At 28.7% G+C, this 22,905-nt stretch overlaps 1 protein-coding gene across 1 annotated transcript; it reads left to right on the top strand.

The window, feature by feature from the left end:
- Nucleotides 1–4: 4 nt before the first annotated feature.
- On the top strand, nt 5–21,553 carry LOC112685512 (nesprin-1-like; the record flags this gene model as incomplete). Its single annotated transcript, XM_025557425.1, has 25 exons — nt 5–916; nt 1,873–2,196; nt 2,883–3,191; nt 3,253–3,534; nt 3,658–3,951; nt 4,010–4,282; nt 4,339–4,599; nt 4,663–4,998; nt 11,151–11,663; nt 12,014–12,181; nt 12,244–12,738; nt 12,887–13,452; nt 13,515–13,821; nt 13,881–14,015; nt 14,152–14,297; nt 14,370–14,565; nt 14,643–14,972; nt 15,423–15,629; nt 15,695–16,068; nt 16,148–16,322; nt 16,399–16,599; nt 17,612–17,746; nt 18,944–19,213; nt 20,048–20,103; nt 20,989–21,553. Coding segments are annotated over 25 exons (7,482 nt in total), but the record flags the coding sequence as incomplete, so codon positions are not given.
- Nucleotides 21,554–22,905: the final 1,352 nt, after the last annotated feature.

Below are 22,905 nucleotides of genomic sequence, written 5' to 3'. Positions count from 1 at the left end.
CGATTACGAAAACAGAGATAAGAATGAAATTGTGACAGTAACGAGGAAACGAAAAATACAAAGGCGAATCATAGTTGATGGTAAAGAGGTTTTAATCGATGTAGTTGTTGATGAGCCACAGAGTGGTTTGGAGATATTGAATCAACCAGATGATGAGTCGAAACTAAAAGCTTTACAGATAGATCAACCAAACGTAAACGTACATGTGTTAGATGACCACAAAGTAACAACCTCAACATCTGTAACTCATAAAAGAATACGTAAAGTCATTAGGCACGTGAATGTTGTCGACGGAAAAGAAATTATAGAAGAAGAAATAATAGATATCCCTGAATGTGAGGAGAGCCCCAATGAGGTTGTTTCTGAAATTCAGGCTATTGATATTAATTCATCTAAAACGCAATCGATATTTGAGAAGTTGAAAGGTTTGGTGGGCCATTCAAACAAAGGACTGGATGATAGAATAATTATTTCTTCTGATACTAGTCATACTGATTTATCACCAAACAATGGAGCACTTAAAGATTATAAGTCAGATCATCTGGATTCAGATATCAATGTTGTTGCTCACCCTTCTTCTGCTGATATTTTTAATATGAGTGATACTTCTAGTAGTTTTAACAGTAAACGCACAAAATCGCCCGTAATGAGTGAATTAGATCGAAATAGATGTGTTGTGAAAAAAATGGTTGATGAAGATGGTATTAAGAAATTTGTGTTTGAAATGAAAGATGTGCCATTATCACAGAGTATAAATATAAAAAGTGATTTGTCTGGTTCAATTGACCTTATAAATATCATGAAAAATAACATTTTAAAATCTGATACTCAAAACAAATTTGCTGTATATACTACATTTTTTGAAGAAATCTACGAGCTTTTAGAAATTATCATTTTTCACGCCACTAATCAAAAAGTAAGTACATTCTTGTTTGATGCTATTTTTGTATGCACATATAGTATTTTTTTTCTATTCGTAATACGCATAGTGTTAATTAGTTTTGATTTGACCTATTTATCTTAATCTTAATTACTATAACTCATTGTACTTTCCAGACATTACGTTGTGTTATTGGTTTATGATTCTTCTATAACTATATAAACTCATAGATTAGTTTTACTTATTTGTTTGTATGGTGGTTGATGAATCATATGAGCTTTAAATATAATATTATTTCAAACTACAGAATTTTAAATTTTTTTTTAGTTTTTCTTTCAATATTGATTTTTCAATTTACTTAAATAGTTTTATAATTATTTTAGTGAGTATTCATTTTTTTCATGATATATATAAACATTATTTTAAAAATCTCAAATATATCATATGCTACATACAATATAACATTTAAATACTTTCATAATTTTAATTTCATTATCATATACAATATATATATATTTATATTGTCTTGTATCAAATGTTTGATTAGTTAAAGATTCTATGTTTGATAAAATGTATGTAAGATATTTTCTATTTAATATCTACTACATATAATATCTACTCCATAATCCTATATTCTACACGTTTCTTCCGATCTTCATAAGAAAACCTTACTTTATTCATCATATTTTTTAACCATTTTTAACTTAATTATATAAAATATACCTCCTTAAGCTAATCGTCGAGATTAATATTTTTGTTAAAAACAAAAAAATATTTGTTGAATAAAAAATATTTATCAATAAAACTATTATTCTTCTTTCTATTTTTTAAAAATTGATATTTATTAATAATTATTTGATATACAAATTACAAACTATTCTATGTGATATTTATGAATGTGGTTATTTAATCCATTATATTTTTTTTTAACGAAAAATTATAATAAAACAAAATAAACTTATATTTATGTGTTTTTTTATATCCTTATTTAGAACCCAAATAGAATAACGTTAAACTTAGAAGAACCAATAAACGCAAAACAAATAGTAAATCAAATAGAATCAGCTGTAAAAGATGTATCTAATATAAAGGAAAAATATACAAATTCAAAAGAAGACTATGAAAAAATAAAAAAAATAATAGAACAACTCCAGAGTAAAACTAAAGAAGTCAAACTTCGGATTGAAAATTGTAATGAAGATATTGATTCAGTTGATTGGCATAAACAAAATATATCAATTGAAAGTTCCAAAAAAAAATTAGAACAGTATAAAATTGAATTTGAACAATTAAAGAAAGGAAAACTAGCATATCAAGTAAGTCTTCATGAATCATATTTTACAGTTTGTTTTGTAATACTAATGGTTGTATAAGTTATTGACAATTTAATAATAAACAATAATAATATCTAAAATAAAGAAAAGCCTAAAAAAGATATTACATTTTAGGCGTTTGTATAAATTGATAAATTAAATGCTCTTAAAAATACCAAATTATGTATAAAACATTTAATTTACAAATTATTTATTATAATTATAGGCTGTATACATGATTACAACCAAATAAATTGCACTTACTGATCATAATCTTAGGTCGTTTCTAATAGAAATTATTTCATAGTTTTTATGATTCTCGAGAATGGAGTGTTATTTTACAAAATTCTAAATAGTTAACCTAAAAATTTTTAAAAACATACAAAAAGTAGTGAAAAAACCACAACATTTATGTTTTCGAATAAATCTATTATATTTTTTCGTCGCAACTCGAAAAATAATTTTTGTAGAGATCTAAAATATTCACTCAATGTATATATCACCATTCGATATAGTAATTATAATTTAAAAATAATTTTGGGTTATTTATAGACAGTAAAACATTTATTTTTTATTTTTTATGGTTTTTCGAAAATATTAATTAATTAATTTTGATTTGTAAAAAAGCATTAGGACCTAGAAACTTCACCATTTTTTATTTTATAACTACATTTTGTTTAATTTTATAGGAAAAATTTGATAAAATGGAAAAATTATTTGATTACAATCATATAATAATTGACGATATCTATACAATTATAAGTATTTATAAAATAAAAAATAACTCAAAAAATAAACTACCTGATGACACATATAAATCACTAAAGAGTGCAATAAAATTAGAAAAAGAAATAGAAAATACAACCAAAACTATCCTCGAAGAAATTGAAAAAGAAAATTTAATCAATTCAAATACTAATCATTTAAAATCAGTATGTGAATCAATAAAGAAGAACAACGAAAAGATAATCAAATATTCTAATATCAAACACATTCAGGTATAGCTTTATAAATATTCATAATCAATTATAATATTTACTTATAGCAATATTTTTCCAGGAGGATTGTGATAGATATAATCATGTGGGTTCAGAATTGATAAACCTAAAATTCTCATTAGAAGCACAGAAATCGGATAAAATTAACATAAAACATCTTGATACGGAACTTAATAAAACGCATTTAAATCTGAAAAAATTACTAACTATTCAAAATGAATGGACTCGTTTGGAAGACATTTTAACAGCTGAACAAAAATGGTTAGACGAAATTGGAATATCAATTCTTGATTTGACAAAAATTACGTCTAATAATTATATTCAAACGTTATCTAATACACAGGTAAAAATTGACTGCAATGTAAATACTGTCATTTATTTCATTAATATTTAATTATCACCAAATATGTTTCTTATATAAATTATCTTATTAACTTATTACATGTTTTTTTTTACTTTTTAACAGAATACAATAACAGAAGTAGCAATCCATTATGATTCACTTTTATACTTAAAGGATATAATAGATAAACTTGAGAATCAAATCGATGTAAAACCATTATTGTATGTATGTGAACAACATACGAATGATACATTTAAGTTGAAAAACAATTTAAGAACCAAAGAAATACGTTTAATCGATTTTAAAAAACATTTTATTAAGTATATTGTTTTGAAGAAAAATATAGAATCGACTCTTTCACGTATAACATCTGACTTGGAAAATATTATACCAAATCAGAAAATCGACTATAACAATGTAAGAATGCATAATAAATATAATTTTTGTTTATTTATTTATTCGTATATTTCCTTAGGGAATTCAATCCGAGCTACAATTTATAGAAGAATCAATAAAAAATTGTTCTATTCATTTAAATGAATCACTTGATGTTCTTCCAATTTCTGATGGACAAAATGAAATAGAAGCTGTTGGAGCAATTACAGCAGAATACAAAGTATTAAAAGAAAAATCGTACAAAAATATGTCAGACTTTGACAATGGTGATATTTTAAAAACATTTAAATGTCTAGAAAGTTCATTGGAAAAACCAAAAGACACGTTGTTAGATCACATTAGAACACTCAAAGTAAGTGAACTAATACATTAATTAATATCATATAATAATACACTTTTAATTTGCAGGGTGTTACATACGAAATGGGTAAAATCGAGGGTCTTGAAAAAGATCAACAATTAACAGAGCAATTTAGTACATTCCAAATCCAATGCAGTAGTCAGCTACTGAACTATTCGGAATTAAATACAAAAATCGAATATTTACGTAATACCTTGACTGATCTTACACATAACTTAGACAATACTGACCTAATTTTGATAGAGCTAGAGAACGAATCACATAAAGATAGACACACTTCAGAAACAGCATTATCTAAAACATACCACGTAAGTTAATTTTAATCAAGAATACTTTTATGCCTAATTACTAACTGAAAATACCATTTACAGCAAGTTACAGATAAAATGAAAAACATGCAACAGAAACTGTCACAAGCTTCTCAACAGTTGAAACCATTAAAAGACAATCTGAAACCCTTTAAAAAAGAGAAGAAAGCATTAGAATCCGAAGTGAATGAAATTGAAAAACGATATAAACAATTAAAAACGAAACATCAAAGTGTGCTAAAAATTTTGGAAAATAAATGCAGTTATTGGATAATGGTCGATGAGCTGTTATTAAAGATTAGATTAATAAATAATTCTACAAACAATTTAATCCTTATCAAGCCAAATTCAGACACCCTAGCAGACAAATACTTAGAAGCAATATGGAAACACCTAAAGGTAAATATCTTCAATTTATTCTTCGAAAAATAATTTATTATTTATAAAATAATTTCAAGTATCAAATTTGATTAAAAATGATAATTAATTGATGAAATATAATTTATACGAGTAATAAATAAAATAATTTATTTTTCCTTTAATGATCGGTTACTATAGTTATCCACCTGAAAATCACAGTTTATTAAATATTTTATTTTATGCTTTAAAATTCAATATATTGGTGAATTAAATTTAGATATACTTTAATATCCTTAAATTAGAAAAAATATAATTAAATTTCAAATAAAACGCATTATTAATTATTTGTAAAACTACGTAAATTATTATATATATTTATAAATTATTTATTGTTCATATTATATTACTTATTATATCTATATACTGACATAGATTAAACTAAATAATTTTCCATAGATAAATAAAAAATTACAACCAAATACTCATACTTAATAAAAAAATATAATAACAATTTGCTCATTAATTTACTTTATTTTTATAATTTACAAAAAAATGAATATATGCAAGAGTATAACAATTTTTTACTGAGTTCAGAGTGCGTAATATTATAATAGTACATTTTGAATAATTTAATATTTCACAAGAAGAGTTCTATCTATATATATTATCCACAAAAATAATTTAAAATTCAAACCAATGTTGCTAAATGAATCATTTAACTGTTTATTTATTTTATTCTTCCATCTAATATCAAAAATAAAATGTTAACAAAAGAAGAATTTTATTCATTTTATTGTAAATATACAATTTCTATTTGTGTTTATGGGATGTTTATATACGAGTTACATGAAGTATAAATATGTTTAGCTATTAAGGCATAACAGAACGTAACAATACATAATTTCAGTTAACATTAAAATTTAATTCAATATCGAATTTCTTTATGATTTTAATAATAAGTATCCTATATAATACGTTACTTGATCAATCTAATTTTTAGTAATACATTTTATTGTTCACTCGACCATTTAGTTGAATACAAAATATATTCAAAAACAATGCTATTTTTGGTGAGAATAATTACTATTCTGTCGTATTTACGTTTAATTTATTAAATAAGATACTTATAGAGGTCATTGACTTGAAGCCAAATCCGAGTCTACGATTTAAGTGAGTGAAAATATAATATGTGCCTTAATATTATAATGATGTTTGTGATCCGAACCAAAGTTATTCTTCAATACATTGTTTATAAATTTAAATAAAACATAAGTAAATATGAATTATACTATTGTTAGACAATTATAAGATTTTTCTGATATAAAATATGTAGGATTTATATTTTCTCACTTAAGTATTCACTAAATGCCCTTTTTCAAATTACTGGAGTATGTTTTTCGATGATGACATACCGTTACTAAAACATTTCAAAGTTAATCTGCTAACTACAGTTGTATGTAATATTTTAATTTAATTTTGTAAAGGAATTTAACGGCTTAAAATATAAGTTGATTTTATTAAAGGGCCGTTTGCCAAAAAATGCCAACAAATTTTTGAATCACGCTTAAATGCAAAATACTATGTTAGAATTTTACACGATATTAAAGCTCATCGACGTTCGTAAGTTTCCTGTTTCAGCTAATCAAAAACACCGTGCGCTGTCAGTTTTATAGTTGAAATTGTGCGTGCGATTCTGAAAATACTACACTCCAAATGTACTAAAGTTTATTTCATTTATGAATGTAATTATATTTTTATTTTTATTATTTTCTTTCGTAAAAACAATTGATAACCGACGATGAACGACGAGCGAAGTGTTATTGTCCGGGACGACGAACGCGAACGACAGTTGAAATGCTAAAGGAAAAAAAAAATCGAAATGAATCGCGAGAGCGAAACATGCGATGCAATACGTCCGCCCGTGAACTCCGTGGACTTCCGACGGTGTTCGTCAATCGGTCGGTATCCCCGCACGTGCCTGTCGTAATAATCACATACCCTATGCAGCGCGGAACATTCTTCCGACTTGCCGTCGGCCAAAACGACATGTGCTCGCGCTTATAACGAAAATAAAACCGTTCTATTTCCGGTGTTAGTTGTCGTGCCCGGTGTAAGATTTCGTCCCGTCGACGACGTTATTAAATGTAAATGTTCATGTCGATGGTCGGTAATGGTAGCCATTTCCCTCGCATGTCACCGCTGCACGGTACTGATGCGACAACCACGGTGAACGCGCACAATTTATTTTTAATTCGACCGTAAGCCGATAAATCGGTCCGACGACGGCGACTGTTTATTCGACTGTTCATAATGTCGTCGACCGCAGCAGTCGTTGTGTTGGCCAACTTTTTTCGTTTTTTTTTTTTTTGTTTTCTGTAGTCCGGATTCGTTGCTATGCTGGTCTTAAATTCGTCCCATGCAAGTACCAATTGATAGCTAAACAATTTCAGTTTAGGCAGCTAAAAATTTTAACTTTTTGGCATTCTCAACTTTTCCCAAAATCGTATAACACAATTAAATTTGAAATACCACCCGCAGAAAACCATAATTACGGTCCAATCGAATCAAATTTTTGATATTCAAACCCGTTCATTAGTGGATTATCAGATGTAACTTTTATTTATAAATTAATCATTGGTTATATCAACTCTCTTTCCTTACTAAATTCTATTCGCTTTCATGTACCTTCTTACAATAGCCTATCAATCCCTCTTTTTTATAAACCATCTTACAGCACAAACTACCTCCCCGACTTCTTCTTTATTGAAAATTTTAAATTCACATTGTACCGAAACCCATTAGCTAATTTATATTCTGTAATCACTAATTTGCTGATCATAATTTTGTTTTATATTATATATACCTAAAAACACTCTATATGTAATATCTATATGTTACAATGTAGATACATAATTTTATATAAGGCTAAACCTTACCACTGGGTTTCGGCCCGTTTTTATTCATTTATTTGAATAAAATATTAATAACGAAAATTGTTCAAATAAAAAAAAATCTCAAGAACAATGTTCGTAAGCTCCTGGATAAACGGACAAAATCGATTTTTAATATTTAATTATTGCTGTCGTTTCGTGATTTCGACCCTTCGACGTGCATCGTTCGGGTGAAAATAGATTCGGCGATAAGTTGTTTTTTTTTTTCTCTCCGAGTGGTGATTTTGGTTAAAAATAATAATGGATGAAAAAAAAAAAAAACGATCGCGAAATTCGGGTACGATCTTGGGATGAATTCGCAAAGGTTTTCGGGCGCATCGCGTTCTCCCAGTCTCGTGATCGGGGCGCAACGTCACGGCCGCGGTCGGATGAGAGAGGCGGGCGCGTGCGAGCGCGTGATTGCTGTGCGAAAAAAAAAACCGCGCGCCACCGGCTGACGGCCTCAGTAAGTGTTCGGCTCGCAATCGCACGCCGCAAGTCCCGTGACCATCGCGCGCGATCGTCGTCGCGTTATTCGCCCGCCCACCGTTGGGGTGATTCGACGTTTTCCGCCGGTCCCGTCCCGCGACCGTTTTCGACCCGGACTCGGCGTTTTTCGTTCTGGACACCGTGACCACGGTCCGACGCCCGCGCGTTAACACCCGGACACTTCGCTCGCGCATTGTTCGCCTCCATTTGCCGTCCCCCACGGCTGGTGCTAGCGGCCAAGACCGATCGGAAACAAGTAAGAACGCCAATCGGGTGATTGATCTCCCCGGTCGCATATCAGCTTTGACCGTTTCATCCGCAAACCGGTCATCTTACGTCGATCATCCGGTGTTTTTTTTTTTTTTTTTATACCAATCGAATACGAATTGAACCCTTCCCCTCCCATCCGAAGTTTTCGTTTAGATTCTCACGAAATATCCCGTCGTTGTACGAGGAAATTTTAATTTTTCCCTCTCCGACTGCGCGATGCACACTTGCCAGACGCGTTGGAAAACGATTTCAATGTACTTAACCTACTTTTTAGATACTCGAAAGCAAACAAACGTATATTGTATGATTTTTTTAAAAAGTAATAAAATTGATATTTTGAATAGTTGAAACTCGATTTAAAATCATAATTATATTCTACATTGATTGATGAAATTATAACAACCAAGTTCAATTTCATAATAAAATTCATATTTATAAACGATTATATATCATTGCTGACAATGTAAAAAGCACTTATACATATTTCCTGCTACCATATTTTATTAATATGTAAACTAAATAGTGTTAAATGATTACTAAATGATTCGCAATCAAACATATAGAATGAATTAATCAATTTATATAGTTGGCAATAAAATTCACTAGTAGTTATCGTGAAAACTTAGTATATAAAATCATACTCTTGTTATTATACTCGTAACTGAAATGTAATGCGTCATCAAATACTAATAATTCGCAATACAAATCGTAATCAGCTGATTCTAAAATGGAAAGAATTGAAAAATATTATATAAAATGTATATGTTCCGAACAGATTATTCTACCATCCACATCGTAATATTATTTCCAAATAAATTGTGTACATACATTAAACGAATAATTTTAAACACACACCTAATAGTTTATGATAAAATATGAAACAATGATTTATAGAATAATTTATTGAGTACTAACTTATCTTTGAAAACAAAGTTTCACCAAAAGCTTTTTTCAAATAACAGATAATATGTAGAAACTACAAACAAAACAAAATCACAAATTGCCTACCACAATTCTAAAAAATATACTATTTTTAAACAAATATTTAAATTTTAAATCGAAGGTCCTTATAATTTTATATTCTTTTTCTTTTGATTTTGTCTTTAGTAGGTACTTCGTTATCTTTCCATTAACCTCATTCTTTCGCATATATTTCAAGTACAGTCTTAAAATTCTATATCTATATCTCGTCATTAGTTGATTAACTTATATTGGAAAAACGTTTGCATTTCGTAATAACAATAAAAATATTTTGATCGTAAATGATATTAATACTATAATTTAACAAAATATTTTAAAGTATAGCTATCCAAAATACACATACGATGAAAGATTTTTAAACCATAATCACTCTTTTTAAATTTAATTATTAATAATTATATAATTTTTTTTTTTTTTATTTATTATTATTATTATTATTATTATATTAATTAATATATTTAATTTAACTAGAAAATACATCATCATATATATATATATCAAAAATATTATTTTTTTTTTGTAAAAAAAACTTAAAATTTTACTTGGAATTAATACTTTTCCAATCTTCTTAAAAAATACATTAATACATGGATTATTCATTCAACAAAAAAATTGAAATCAACAGATTTAACAAACTCAATTTAACTGATTTTAATTTTTTAATTGATGATAAACTGAATATATAAAAGAAAAAATTATTTTCAATTTTACTAAAAATAAAGGAATGCCCAAAAATGTCATACAAAATTGTATAAATGTTTTTTGTTTTTTTTTTTTCAATAAATTACAAATACTTTTTTAAACACTCCTATATTTTTATAGTTACTAACATTAATTTCATAAACTCATTTACGTATTCAATTTTAACAATGTTTACTTAGTGGAATCCTAAACTCATGATTGTGTGCACAAATACTGAAATGTTAAATGTTCGATATCATTACATACTAGGGAACATCATCGTAATTGAATAGTAAATATATCTAAAGTGTATTTTAACGTACTCAATGTCATAAAGATCCATTAGATAAATAATTTGCAGCTGTTTACTTAAATTTTAGTATCACATTATACTGTTTTACTCTCACTATATACTGTTTTACCATGAATAATGAAAACGATAAAACCATTTAAATTTTTTTAATATTTAGCACAATACCATTCATAATTTTCAATGATTTTCAACAAATTCTTTAATAAACCAATTTTAATATCATTCAGCACACATATTTATTTTAATGTATTATTCACCAACACCTTAACTCTCTTTAAAAATATAATTCAATAATGGTTATAAATTGTATAGTACGTGCCAACGTTGAAAATGTGACTGCAATACATACCTATAATAATATGACCTACAGTATAAGTACTACAGTTTACAACTGAATAATAATTTACACTCCAACTCGTGCATTGGTTATTTAATTTATTTGAATTGTTTATCTGTTCTTATAATTGGTTCATTAGACATAATAATAAATATATGTATAATTTATTTATTGCCTATTCAATTTTTAGGATGTCCGGAGTGCTTATGATAAAGAGAATAAAATTATTTTGGCTGACATTGAAAGTTTACGTAAGAAAGGAGATAAACAGCAAATCGATAATATAATCGAGAATGATCTAAAACAATGGGTTGATACTGGAGTAGCGGTAAAACAATTAGTAGATCGTTATGAAAAAGCATCTAAAACGCTGCATGATTATCAACAATTGAAAGAATCCACAAACGATTGGTTGAACGCCAAACTTTTGTCAGTCGAAAGCACTGAAGATGTATCAGAAAAAACTAAATCAATTGATAAACAAAAGGAAAATTTGGTCGACTTACGGAACATGATAACGGACGTAGCTGAAACCATTGGACTAAATTCGGATGATGTACCGTTAAACGAAATCGAAGAGTTGAGTTTAAAACTCGATAAAGTTCAAAAAGTACTCACTGCTCTCGGAGACGTTGCAGCCAAAAAGAATAAAATTTCATATGAAATTGAGAATGCAAAACAATTTTTACATGATATTGAAAAGGTATGTACACATTTTAACAGAATTATGAAATAGATTTGATGTAAATCTATCTATACAAAAACATTTGGTATCTTGACTTTCTCTATTGATTTGCCCTCTTTACTTATAATAATCCGATAAAAAGTTTTAATGGTTTCTGAAAGTTAAACAAAAGCGTGCAATTTCTAACAAAAACAATTTCCGAAAACTTTCAGCACGTTTTTTTATGTCTACAATATAATAAAAGTTTAAATGTAATTACTATTATTCTCATCTTAACCAAAAAACCAATACACTTCATCGTATTATAATAGTATATTATTCAAGAGTATAAATGTAACTGAGTATAAAGCTTACGTTTTTTTTTTCAGAATTCGTCAAAACCGATTAAAAACAATGATGAGAAATTAAAGGAATTGAGAAGTATATTATTAGATTTGAACAAATCAAAAAAAGAGATGGACGAATCACTTGATATAGATAGCTTTGAAGTACCTCTTAATGAAAAACGGACTTACTCCATAGTAGAAGTTTTACAGGTAAAATATACTTAACTGAACCTTTTATGAGAACTTATAAAAATAAAATATAACTGTTTTAGCTTTGGCAACAAATATTCAAAGAAACTTTCCAAGAATACCGAAAATTATCATGTTCTCTACTCGAAAATGAAAACAATGTCGCCGTATTTGAAATTTGGCACGATTATCTTATTTATGTACAAGAATTTTTACAATCTCCTATTCCTGGTGACTATCATTCGCTAACGAGTCATGAACGACTATTCCAAGTACACCAAGAAGTATTGATAAGTCAAATGGATACCATACCTAATTGCATGAATAAGCCAGACGTCATCTCGGAACCTGCAGCAATGGAAAGACTTTCGTCTTTAATAGATTTACATAACGAAACAATGACAAAACTCGAAAATACTCATCAAGAAGTGTGGACTAAAATAGAACTGTGGAAAGAATATAGAACAAATGTCAAGAAAGTATATGAATGGCTATGGAGCGTTGAAAAGACACATTCCAATTTAAATTTAAAATTCATCAACACAAGAAGATTACCGAACTTAAAAATTCAAATAACCGTGAGTATAAAAAAAATTTTAAATTAAATTTTCTTTAGTGAAGTAAAATATAAAAAAGAATAATTAGGTACTATATAATTATAACCGTGTGATTCATAATAATATACCTAATTTAATACAATGAATTTTATTTTTTATTTTTTCATAGAATCTATTGAGCGATTTGGCCAAGAACCGTTCTCAGATAGAAGATCTCGAAAAACGTCAAAACACAATATTTACATTCTGTGATAAAACTACTGAGACTGGTTACAGAAAAGAGCTAATTGCAATCAGTCAAAGGATTAATGAAATTCAGGCATCATTAGAAGTGTGGAATGGCTATCTAGAAAATATTGAAAAACAAATCAATGCTTTTGGTAATCAAAGCACTGAGATAAATAGAGTATTGCAAGATGGACAAAATAAATTTGAAACTCTTCAACATGAATTTAATTATAAACAAGAAGATATAGTGCCATCCGATAAGCTTAATACAGAAATGAAGAAAATACAAGAGTTAAACAATCAATTGAAACAACTAGATACGCAGCTATTATCTACTACAGACATACGAGACAAGTTAAAAGATTCCCTTGATCCTATTGAAATTCGTTCATATGGTCAAAAACTTAGGTTTTTAAAATATCACCAAAAAGACTTACTTTATCAATTATTCTTGTACTCTTGTCAAATCGACAATTTACTTTACAAGCCACAAGAATTTACGCACAGGTAATATACACATTAATTACATATATTTTATCCCATTTATACAATGTTTTTTTTGTTAACAGATACACTAGATTTAAGAACTGGACTATTGATACAGAAACTCAATTGAAAAATTTAACTCAATCGCTGAAAGATCCTCAGTTTGCTATAAACGTGTTAAAACCCGAATTCGAATCTCAAATCAATTTAAAACAAAAAGAATTTAATTGGTTAAATGGAGCTGGACAACAGCTTATTACCGCCGAATCCCAATTAAACCCTGAGCTAGCAAGTACTACTGAATCCAACTTAAAAGAAGTCAATACAATTTGGAATAATCTAAACAATTCATTATATAAATATACAGTAGAATTACCAACAACGATTTTGGTAAGTCCATGTTATTAAATATTTTTCGGTTTTTAATTGTTTAAATTTATTATTTTTAGAATACAAATAAATTATTTGATGAAATCAATACTTTTAAAATTTGGATCAATAATTTAGAATCAAAACTAAATAGTCCTATTGTCTTTGATGACCGTTCAGAATATAATTTAAAAAATCAAATAAATAGTTTAAATGTAAGTAGTACAATATATAAGTAGTCAATCGGCTTAGCGAATATTATTAAAAACATTTCTTCATAAAATAATTCTTAACATAGTTCTATAATAGCTATTTGAAAACTAATAACTTACATTTAAATTGTGTTTAAAGGTTATCAGTCAAATCTACAAAGAAAAACAAGGAGAATTTGACGACTTAATGGTTAGATGTGATAAACAGTTGAAAAACGATGAAAGTTCGAATAGTTCTGATAGTAATCAAGATCTACAGAGCCCATTGAAGACACTTCCTATAAGGTATATAATTATTATAATTTTAAAATTATTTATATATTTATAATTTACTCATTGGTTTTTACTTTTTTATAGTTGGAAAAATCTAGAAAATAAGATTAACGATAAACGAACGCGTGTAGTGAGTGCATGGGAAGAATTACAGACTGTTCTTGGTTTAATTGATGCAGAAACTAAATGGCTAAAACGCTTGAATACTACTATAGATGAACGTAAAAAACAAAATTATATTGAACACAGAAATTTACCAGTATTGATCAGTCATTTTGAGGTGAGTTCATTACAAAACACGTATAAATTGCTCAGACTACAATTTTAATAATACTAAAATTATTATAACATTATTAGCAGGAACAACAAAACGCAAAGGACAAGCTTTCAAAAATAGAACTTGCCGTTTCTTTATCACGTTCTTCATATACGGCCAAGTTCATTGACGAAGAAATCGAAATAATTAAAAACAAGAGAGAATTCACGTTAGAACAAGTCAATACTCAATTAGCAATTCTTAAAAAATCATTAATGTTATGGAAAGACTTTATTAATGCACATGGAAGAGCAGTGGTAACCCTTACACAAGTTGATACCAAACTGATTCAACTCGAGTTGTTAGATAAATCCGACAATACTGACGATGAAAATGCACGTGTTACGGAAAAATATCTTGGGAATTTGCAGGTACACATTCATTTTTATAATATTATAAACATAATAAATATCGTGAATATTCATTTTACAATAATTTATTTTTGAAACTTAACATCAAATAATATTATTTTTCTAAAAATACAATTTTATTTAGCTTGTTATCAGAGACTGTAGTTAATTAGTTACTGTAACTAAAAATCTTTTTGCATATTTTCTAATAATTTTAACTAATCAACATAGATTTCTCAATACATTTTTATCAAATTTTAAGGTATTAAATTTTACCAAAAATTATAATTTGTTATTATTTCAAAGGTAACCGTTAGCCAACGGTAACTTGTAACCATAAAAAATGTATCGTTATCACTGATCTCTAATATTTTTAACAATTTTTCCTCTTAGAAAACACACACACATGTATATACATCCAATGAAATATCAATCATAAAATGAGTATCATAAAATGTTTTATTTCTTTAGATATTAGAAATGGAGTTGAAAAAATATGGAGGACTTCTCGAAAAAGCAGATGTTTTAGGTCTGCAATTGATGAAAGAAAGTACGCCAGGTGATATAAAAAATATTCAAGAAATGATTGATGAGTATCAAATTTTATGGAAGGATATCAACAGCCGTATTGAAAAATTGAAGGTAACATGTGTTCAAGAAACTACGTGTAGAAAGAAGGTAAATATTAAATATTCATAATTATCTTTAAATGATAACGAATTAAAATTTTCTTTTATAAATAGCGATCAGCAAACGAAGAAGTTCAAGTAGAAACGTTAAAGTTCGGTAAAGATTCACAAGTGCAAGTTGACACACTTCCTAATGAATTACTTAGAAAAGACTCATTCCTATACGAATTACAAACAGCAATGACGAATGCTACAACCAACCTCAATGACTTGGAGCTGGCCCTTCAAAATTCTGACAAGAACTTGTCGAAAAATATTGCGACATGTCAAATGTCCGTTGACCTGATCAAACACTTAAGTATAATACTAAAAACACAATGTGGAGTACCCGAATCTGATATAACTTTGGTCAAATCTGAAGGCTTATTAAATAAGTACGAGGAATTACTTGTAAAATTCCGATCGCAACAGCAAGTCGGTCAATCTAAGTATGTCGAGAGATTCATTCTATATAATGATTATATATATTCTATGTATGCTAATAATAATCACTGATATAACTTTTAGAACAAGCAGTTCCGCATTTTGTCCACTGTGTTCCGAACAAAACTGGTCTCAATTTGAAAACGACATGTGGCGCTTAGAACACTGGATACAGTCGACTGAAGCAAAGCTTAGTGTTCAACCAATGGTACCGCCATCAAAAATTGAACAATTGGAAGACGTTATTCAAGAGCACAGAGTACGAATAAGTCTTTGAAAAAAATAGTTCAAGTTATTAAAATAGTAATATTAACTCACGCTCTTTTTGTTTTTAGGAACTTTTATTGTACTTAGACAGTCATCGCAATATCGTAAAATCGTTGAACGTGATTGGTCTTCATTTGGCTGACCACAGCAACGACGAAGAAAGAGCAATACAAATCAAAAACCGCTTAAAAGCTACCAATTCTAGATGGGATCGTGTTTGTTTCGCTTGTACCGAATGGCAGACAAAACTTCAAACTGCTCTTATGGAGGTACGAGTTGACTTTCATAAGTCATGTTTTTGTCTGTTTAGTTAAATTATTTGAATATAAAATATTTCATAAGTAAATTACTTATGAAGTAAACTATTACTTAAGGAAGTAATTCTACGTCCTTAGTGTAAAATATATAATCTAAACTAACTAGTCTAACTTCGCTGATTTTGGTATGAGTATTATTATTTAATGCGCTTATAAGATACTTTAAACAATCCTAAGTAAAGAAGTTTAGTTTACTTAAAAAGTAATTCAAACACTGTTAAACATACATCTTCATGCTTATTTATTCATTATTTTTAATTTTTTTTATATATACATAATATTAGTCCCTATTTTTCATAAAAATTCGTACTACACATTTTTTTAATATACAATGATATGATAAAAAGCTCCTCTCTACCCCTTCCATATGATTATAAATTTTTGTACAGTGTCAATAATAATTTTTAGTAATAGTTCTTTTTTTTAATCGAATTGCACATTATAATTAGTTAAACTAAAAACCAAACTGATATTATTTTTTAAACTGAAAATATACTTTTGTCTAGTATAAATCTGAAAACTGTTTACAAATTATTTATTTTAATGTAGGATATATAACTTAAAATATAATAGACATATTTAAGTCCTCATCAGCTATCATGCTTAAACTGACTTCCCGAAAAACACCTTTATAATAGTCTTATTTATTAGTATTTAATAGGTACACACTTTTCGAATCCCGTAGTGCACACTTGCAGTTTCGGACTACAGACTTTGTATCGAGGTTCACTAAAAAATAGGGACTGCATAATATTACAAGTTTCGGAATTTTCCCGAGAGTGTCTGACACAGATTTAAAAGCTTTATTAAAATTAAGTAATACTCACAATTATACTAGTTATATTATCAATAAACAATTCATTATTAAACGTTTGGAATTTTAAGAGGAACATAGATTATTGTTTCGATGTTACTATTGTAATTTTTTCGCTTAAAATAGTAACAATATTTTAATTTGTTTTAGAACGACGAATTCTACAGCGTAATAGAGGAACTCGTCGATTGGTTAGACGAAACAGAACGGACCATCAAGACGACCGAACCGGTAGACCTATCAGAGGACACGGAGGTCATAGTTGAAAAATTCAACAAATTTAAAGTAAAAAAATCCGCATTTCTATTTTAACAACTTATTCGAGACGAACAAGTGTATTAATAAGGGCAATGAGGTTATTGGATTAAAAAAAAAAAAAAAAAAAAACCATTTAACTGATTGCATTATTGCATTAAAACGTATTAAAAATGCTTCTGATAATTTTGAAAATTGAAATATAATTATATTAAATTTAAAACAATTTAATACGAATATTTTTACATAATTAAACAATTGCGTAACACACAGTACCGCAACGACAAAATAGGAGGCCCGTATACGGTAATTATATTGGGCCCCTTCTTAGAGTTTATTTTTGTTCTATTTAAGAATCAATTTTTGTAGGTTTTAAAACACGTTTCACATCAGTTAGTATATATATATATATATGTATATATATCAAACTAAATATCTATAACTGTTGTACATTATACTTCACTATATATTTATGTAGTAAATTTATTTAAGTAGTTTAGGTAGGTAAGTTGTATGCCTACTCAAATACTCAATGGACTCATTGTTAAATATTATATTATTCTAAAATGTTATAACAATCTTACCTGAATTTTAAAAAATTTTCTTTTTATTATTAAATAATTGTGTGTTTGTAAAGTGTAGTTTATTTCAGTCTGGGACTAGGGGGCCCCCCCAAATATATGTAAACCTTGGTTCCCGTTTGCGCGGCACACACTGCACGCCCGGTTTTTGCGACACTGGTAACAAGTGATTTTTTCAAATTATCGCATAACGAATTCTCGTATCGGGAGAAACTTCTTTCCTTGTCAGCGCTTATTAGTGCGTAGTAGATCAGATGTTTTCTGTCGATCTATTTATATACTCGACGATTTTTTAGAGAACCCTGAATTTTTTTTGTATTCCTGGCTAAGAACGTGGAATATATTATTACGGCATGGTTTTTCACGACCATACTAGCATTAGGGAGATAAAAAAAGCGTTAAAACCGCACCGAAATCAATAGAAATAAGCGTCAACGGAAAATACGTGATTTTAACGTATAACTTCACCGCCCGAATAAAATCACACGAGTAGGTACACGGGTTACGTGCGCGGGCAAGAAGGCACGATACGGGGTGAACGATAGGTTCGGCCCGCGTTGAATTTCTGGTCGTTTTTTTATTTTTAATAATTTTCGTTTTGTTTTTTTTCACCGTCCCTCCACTAATCGCGCTCACGTTTCCGCAGAACCTGCACGCCGATCTGGAAAAATGCGAACCTCGCGTGGTCTCGCTGCTGGAAGCGGCCGACTGGCTGCGGCAGGCCAACGAAAAGACGGGCGCGGCGACGACCAGACGGTCTGACCAAAGTGTCGCGGACTGCCACGCAAGGCTGTCGCACCTCCGGGCCCGGCTGACCGCGCTGGTGCGCATGACGGCCGGCCACGCGACCAGACTGGGCACGGTGCTCGGCTACGACGTCTCGTCGGAGGACAACGTCTGCGCGAGGCTGCACCAGGTACGGTATTGTAACGGTACAAACAACGAACGTTGCGCCGCGATACGCAGGGGCGGAACTAAGGGTTGGAAGACGGAGTATCGTCCCCGGGGCGGCAAATTTTTGAGGATCGACATATGAAATAAAAAATATAGAATTATAATTTTCCTTCTATGACTGTACAACTCGTAATACATATTATTGCAATTGCATATAATAATTTTTATTTTGAATCGTAATTTTCTTCGTAATCGTCTTTACATACAGACGTATCGCGGCCGCCAACGCAGAAACACGTATTCTACGGCACGTCGTACACGCGACGGGTCTTATCGCGTTCAACTTGTTTCTCCTTCTCCTTCGATTATTATAATTATCATTATTGTTCACTCATTCGTAAGCCGCGTATCTATTAATCGATTTGTTCGATTAACCGGTACAAAAATAATAATAATACCAGTTTACCATTGTTACCATTATTAAGTACTGTTTTTATTTTTTCATCCTCACGTGACCCGACCAAGGCGTGTGCGTACACATCCGCTTATCATTCATTTCCTACAATATTATATTTATTTGTACATCACATCGTATGGCTTGTGATATTACTACTATTGTGTAGGGCGTAAAGTTGACTGCTGCCGCCGAAACAATTGACATTTATGGTACAGGAAAACAATAATCTACATTTATTGTGTAGTTATACTTACAACAATTTTTTTGTATGAATCATAATTATTGTTTATTTTTTTTTTTTCATTTCTACTCTTATTTTCAAAACACGTATTACTATCATTTCGTATATCTAGTTTGCACGTTTTTTTTTTATTATAATTTGTTGTTCCCGTTTTAAAGGTGGACGATACGAGCACTGTTATGAATCGATCCGACGAAGAAGAACCAAACACAAAGTAAATATCTCTGCACTTTTTTAATTAGTATTTTTATTATTTTAAAGACACTTTTTTTTTTTTTTTTTTGCTTATCGATAACACATTAAATTAAAATAAAGATACAATTAAACAAACATTATTTATGTTTAAACAAAACTACGTGAACTTAATACCGTACAACAAATGCAATCAAATATTTATTATTTTATCTTTTAGTCGTATACGAGTTTTTAGCGACGAACATCTTAAAATAACCATTACAACTCTTCAGCTGTTTCAATAAACTCTGAACTCGTCATACTGGTATATATATATATACTTATCTTTCAAAGACACTTTATTCCCACATGGATGTAACCAGTCCATATTTAGAATTTGGACGCATTACAAGATTTGTATTTTCAACTATTTCCGTATTACATACTTTTAAACAATGTTACACACTGATTCTTTTCAAATTAAATTAATTTCATTCGTTTCTAATATACATTTGAAATTTTAATTTATTTAATTTTTATGAAAGAAATATTTCCTGGGTTATCTCAATAGTTACTATTTACATTAAATTGATTGAATTTAAATTTTTCAAATTTAAATCTTAAAAACGATTCATTAAAACAATATTATAAAACGAAAAAAAAACACTTTAATCACTGTTGTGCATGTGGTTGGCGAATGTACTTGATAAACAAAATACCTAAACTGCCTTATTTATTTTCACTGGATAATTATCATTTAATCCGGAAGTCAAAAGACGAAAACGTTGCCAGTCGTGTACACAGGTCGCGAGGACAAATACGCACTGTGATCGTCACCAGTACTCGGACGAAACGATTATGTGGACTCCACGACATAACTAAATCTGTGTATTTTCCGTATTGCACTAACTACGTGGTTTTACAGTGTTGGCGGCAATGAGACCGTATTGCGGCGAGGCTACAGGTTCTTCGGCCGTGTGATGCGTGCGTCCTTGCCGTTCCAGGTGCTAATGCTGCTGGTCCTGGGCGCCGCCTCGCTAGTGCCAATTGTCGACGAGGAGTTCAACTGCATGGAGTCCAACAACATCGCCTGGAGTCTTTACCCGTTGCTCCGATACCCCGGAGGACCACCGCCAACATAATGACCACACGACATAACGTTCAACACGTTGCTGACGATCAATGATTACTGTTATTATTTCTACACACAAATTCAAATTATTATTATTATTATTATTATTATTATTATTATTATTATTATCATCATCATCGTTATTATTATTATTTTTTTTTTTCATGATTATTATTATGTTTAATTTATATACAATACCAATGTACCGTACCAATGTCATGTTTTATGGTTTTAAGAGTTAAATTTGAGTGTATCGATTGTATATTTATTTTTAAAATTTCGAAACAAACTACGAGACGTAAGACCAGTCGATGTTAAACAAACGCTTTAAACATTTTAAAAAGTTAATTTCATGAAATCGTTTTTCAAATAGTGTCCCAGTATCAGTAGTATCTTTTTATAAAACAATTTTTTTTAATAACCAAACGTGACCGCCAAACGATTGACAGTAATTAATTAGTTGATAAAATTTAACCAATATTTTATCTACGATAAGACGTTTAATCAAAATAAAACCATGATGATATCATGACGAGACTGTCGAAGTACAGGGTACAAAAAAAAATAGACGTAAATAGTTAACGAATAGTTTAAAAAATATAACGTTAACTGTGTTCATTGTTGAAAAAAAAATACATAAATTATTATTATGAAAACATGATTTATATATGTTTAAAATTACTGTCAATTTATTTTTGGTACAATACACACCATATTTTATATCATTTAATATCTAACGTACAATATTTCCATTAAAACCAATTGCGTCCACAAAATAACAATCATAGTTTGTTTTATTAAAAATGATTAAAGCGTTGTAGTTCTTTAGATTAACTATAATATAATTACATTAATACAATAATTGCTTAACATTTATATTTTAACCCTACTAACTCTTAAATTACTATTTATAAATAAAATATATTTTGACTAATGTTTAATTTTAAAATAATTTTGTTTTATTCTTGAATTTTTCATATTAAATAATACACACGAAAGTTAATACATAAAAATTATATTATTTTGTTAAATTTAAGATTAAGATTTTTAAATTTTATATAAATCTATATTATTATAAATGAGTATAATAAACATTAATGTTTTTAAAACGAATGTTTTCAGATAAATTACTATTTTATTCAAAATATGATACATTTTAAGTTAGGTCTGTAAGATACACACAATTGGATGCACTTTTGTCTTTCCAATATAAATTTTACCATCAAATTATAAATACTTAAGACATTTATTAAATGCAAACTATGATCAAGAATTACATTTCTGGAAGAAAAATATTAATCTATTCCATTTTCCAACTATATTGTTAAAAAAATTAAATCATTAGTGGTTTTTACGGATGTTTCCATGTCAAAATAATTATTTAACGAGAAAACCAATTTTTAATAAAAAATTATAGAATAATTGTTTTCATATAAATGATATCTAAGTACCATTTTTTTCAATAAACGTATGAACTGATCAATCGACATAATTTGTCTGATAAAAAAAAGGTATTAAGGAGTATTACTTATTTCTTTGGTATTTAAGTATTCTAGAGGTCTAATTTTATGACTACTGTTAACTATCTTTTTGTTCTTAGTTTTTAATTTAAATTCTTTCAGCATAATTTCAACTAAAAAACCAAAAACTAAAGTATAAAATATGTAAATAAGTGATGTAATACTAAAAGCAGTGATGGGAATTATTCGA

This window comes from Sipha flava, unplaced genomic scaffold (genome assembly GCF_003268045.1).
Source record: "Sipha flava isolate LNK unplaced genomic scaffold, YSA_version1 280_pilon_pilon, whole genome shotgun sequence".
Taxonomy (NCBI): Eukaryota; Metazoa; Arthropoda; class Insecta; order Hemiptera; family Aphididae; genus Sipha; species Sipha flava.
The sequence above is the reverse complement of the archived record's forward strand: the minus strand, read 5'-3'. Positions and strand labels throughout refer to the sequence as shown.